The sequence below is a fragment of the Morone saxatilis genome, unplaced genomic scaffold (genome assembly GCF_004916995.1).
Source record: "Morone saxatilis isolate NCDOM2014 unplaced genomic scaffold, NCSU_SB_2.0 Contig20, whole genome shotgun sequence".
Classification (NCBI taxonomy): Eukaryota; Metazoa; Chordata; class Actinopteri; family Moronidae; genus Morone; species Morone saxatilis.
This window is the reverse complement of record NW_023339763.1, coordinates 11,871,767-11,874,991: the sequence shown is the minus strand read 5'-3', so window position 1 is coordinate 11,874,991 and position 3,225 is coordinate 11,871,767. Positions and strand designations below refer to the sequence as shown.

Below are 3,225 nucleotides of genomic sequence, written 5' to 3'. Positions count from 1 at the left end.
ATTGTGATACTTGTGCAGGATTGTACGTACATGTGGGAGAGGTTCTTCATAGGCAGGAACATTTTCGTCTGAATGTCTGGGATCTCTATCCCCTCCAGAGCCCTACAGAAAACAGTGCATATTTCACAACTGCACAAGGAAATTTCTTTGAGTGTGTATGTCGGTGTGTGTGTGTATACTTACAGAGACTGAAGATGTATCAGGTGGTTGAAGTGGCTGGGGTGAATGTGGAGAAGAGGATTGTGGGAAATATTTCTGAAACAATAAGCAGATGATGACAAAGTCAATACATCCTGCCTGGTTGAAATAACTTGTGGCTAAATGACAGTAAAATCCAGATGTTGTTTTTTTTAACTGCAGGCCAACAACTTCCATCCTACTGTCACTGCATTTTTTACACTCAAATTACATTTTGTTCAAACTCTACATTTGATGGTTATACCTGTAGAACCTCACTATGTTAACCAACAATACACAGTATATATGGATATTTTTGGATGGCACTGCTGTAAATTTCAGATTAATATAACTTCTTTTACCCATTATCACTGACATTTTTAAAATTCAATTTATGGCAAGAATAACAGAGCAAACAAAAAGCAGGTCTACTTCAGTCATAAAATACAGTGAAAATGTGACTTTTTAAGCTGTGGAGTTTTCATCCTGATGAGCCACATTAGAACTCTACTCATCTATCAAAAGTACTTCCATACTAATACCTTTTGATACTCCAACAGTATGACATCCTCTCCCTGTTATATTGTCTATTGTCTACAAGAATACATAAAAGCACTTCTCTGTGCAATTCATATTTCAATATTTTGAAAGGTTCATGTTTCTTCCTCATGTTTCTAAATTAATTTACATCTGACTATTTTGTACTAAGTGACAGCATTTGTCTGTACTTATGTAGCCCATGTATGGCAAAAGAAACCCCAAGGCTGTTAAACAGAGTTTGTCTCAGTGTATGGTTTGACCCTATGGTGGCCACAGGTGGAGGATAAGGACAGACACAACCTTGTTTTTCTTCATTTGTTTTTTACAAATAAACCCTGAGTAAACAGCCCTTCACAAGAAAATATGAACAGGTTATTGAATGTGACTTCAGGGACATTCAAACCACAAGTGCTGCTGGCACAAACATCATGCCTGCAAAACAAACAGATGTCAAGTTATTCTCACAATATGAAGAGAAACTGATTCAATGCATTACACTGACAATTTAAATTGTCAAAAAATTAAAATATTGCTTGTTGCTAGCCATAAATATCTAGTTACCTATATAACCAAACACAAACTGGCTAAGGTCATATCTTACAAACAGACAAATCAATATCAACAACCTGCACCTCCTCCACTGCTCCCCTGTCCCAAGGCATTCCCCCAGAGTTCAGTGCTCAGTCCTCTCCTGTTCATCTGTACATGCCTCCCCCTTCGTAACCTCATATCCGTCATGGTCTCCGCTTCACTGTTATGCTGATGAGTCCAGCCTCTAGTCTCCACTAAAATCCCTCACACCCCCAATCCCACTCCCACTCACTGCCTCCAACTGATCAATCATGTATGCATGTCACTTCTTCAAACTCAACTGCGACAAATCCACATAATCTATTCGCCCCAATCCCTCACGAAAAAACAAGAAACAACTTCCTGCCTAACCGATTGAAAACACCTTTTGTCTCCCTCCGAACATCTGCAACAGCTGAAGTCATTTTCGACAGCAACCAATCACCAAGAACTGCCTTCTTCCCACCTGAAAAACATCCCATGCTTCCTGCCCCTCACGTCTCCTCTTCTGCTGCTGAGACCCCCAGGCTGCTCGCCTGCTCACCCATACCTCGATCCTGTGACAACATCACCCCTGTCTCCAGAACCTCCAGTGGCTCCCTGTCCACAACGATCTAATTTAAAGTCCTTCTCCTCACTCACAAAGCCCTCCATCGCCACACTGACACCATCCTCCTGTCCCCCACCATGAAGGACCAAGCAATCGTACCTGGGGGACAGAGCATCCTAGCTGCCCCCTCCCTCTGGAACTCTCTCCCCAAAAGAGAAAAATGGGTGACTGTGGCATTTAAGGCACTAATAAATACAGTCCATTTAACCAATTTACGATCCAAGACTGTACTGATTCATTCCACTGTCAACCACTGATTTGTATATTTTTTTTGTGTGTTGTTTCTATTTTTTTCAACTTATGTGAAGTGTCTTTGATTTCCTAGAAGGCACTCAAAATAAATTTATTATTATTATGTATTATTATTATTATTATTATTATTATTATTATAAACTACACTATCCAGCATCAAAAAATTCAGCATCCCCACCATTTAAAAAAAAATGGAGGTGCAGGCGCTGTCCTTGATAATGGTCCTTGGCATTCTTTCCAGCTCATTTGCCTCAAAAAAACCTTCAAAAGAATTCATAAAAGAGTGGGATTCCTCTTCCTGAGAAAAATGTTTCATTGATCAAATAATGCAACTGGCAACAACCATATCTTCCTTTTTTTTCCTTTCTGCTTGTGTGTGTTACCTGTGTTTGCGTGTGAATGTGTGGACAGCAGGGATCGTTCTGGAACATTACATTTAGATGTGAATTTTACTGCATGTCTCCCTCATGGGGGGTATTTTATCACTGTAATGCTGTGTAGAGAGAAAATTAATCTCCTGTGTTTAACTGAAAATTGGTATCAAAGCATGTGAGCTGAACGTAAATAATTAATAATTTTTTTAAATATTTCCCACACCCACCCTTGTTGTTTACAACATGTCTTTTCTAAGAAATGTTGGAAGGGGTTGATATCCGTACTTTACGCTGTGAATCCTTTAGATTTAGGCCCTGAAACAGATAGTAGAAAGTTGTTAACTCTGGTCTCCCTCCAACCAGAAAGCCACAAATCCAATCCACTGATTACTTTTTAGTCTCATATTACCAGCAGATAACACAAACACATAATGAACAAACTGCATGAAAAACTTTCATCAAGCTAAACTTTGTGCGAAACCTGATTAAAGACTTGAATTTAAAGCGGCAAGAGTTTGCCTACTTCTCTCTGACATTTATTTCACTGAAACTAATTTGTTTTCAGGCTCACCATTAATGAAAGCAGCTGTTTGGAGCTCATTAACTTTATAGTAAGCATTATTCATGAGGCCGGACTCCTGACTGGCAGAATCGCTGGTCCTGCCCACGTTTTTTCACAGAAATAGACAGATGTTCACAAGC

At 39.5% G+C, this 3,225-nt stretch overlaps 1 protein-coding gene across 1 annotated transcript in view; it reads right to left on the bottom strand.

The window, feature by feature from the left end:
• rxfp2a (relaxin family peptide receptor 2a) overlaps nucleotides 1-3,225 on the bottom strand; it is a 45,520-nt gene that overhangs the window by 12,200 nt on the left and 30,095 nt on the right. Inside the window, exons 13-14 of the mRNA XM_035665982.1 lie at nucleotides 184-255; nucleotides 31-102 (exon numbers count right to left, since the gene is read on the bottom strand). Of these exons, the coding sequence (XP_035521875.1) occupies nucleotides 31-102; nucleotides 184-255 (144 nt within the window). The remainder of the gene's footprint in view (nucleotides 1-30; nucleotides 103-183; nucleotides 256-3,225) is intronic.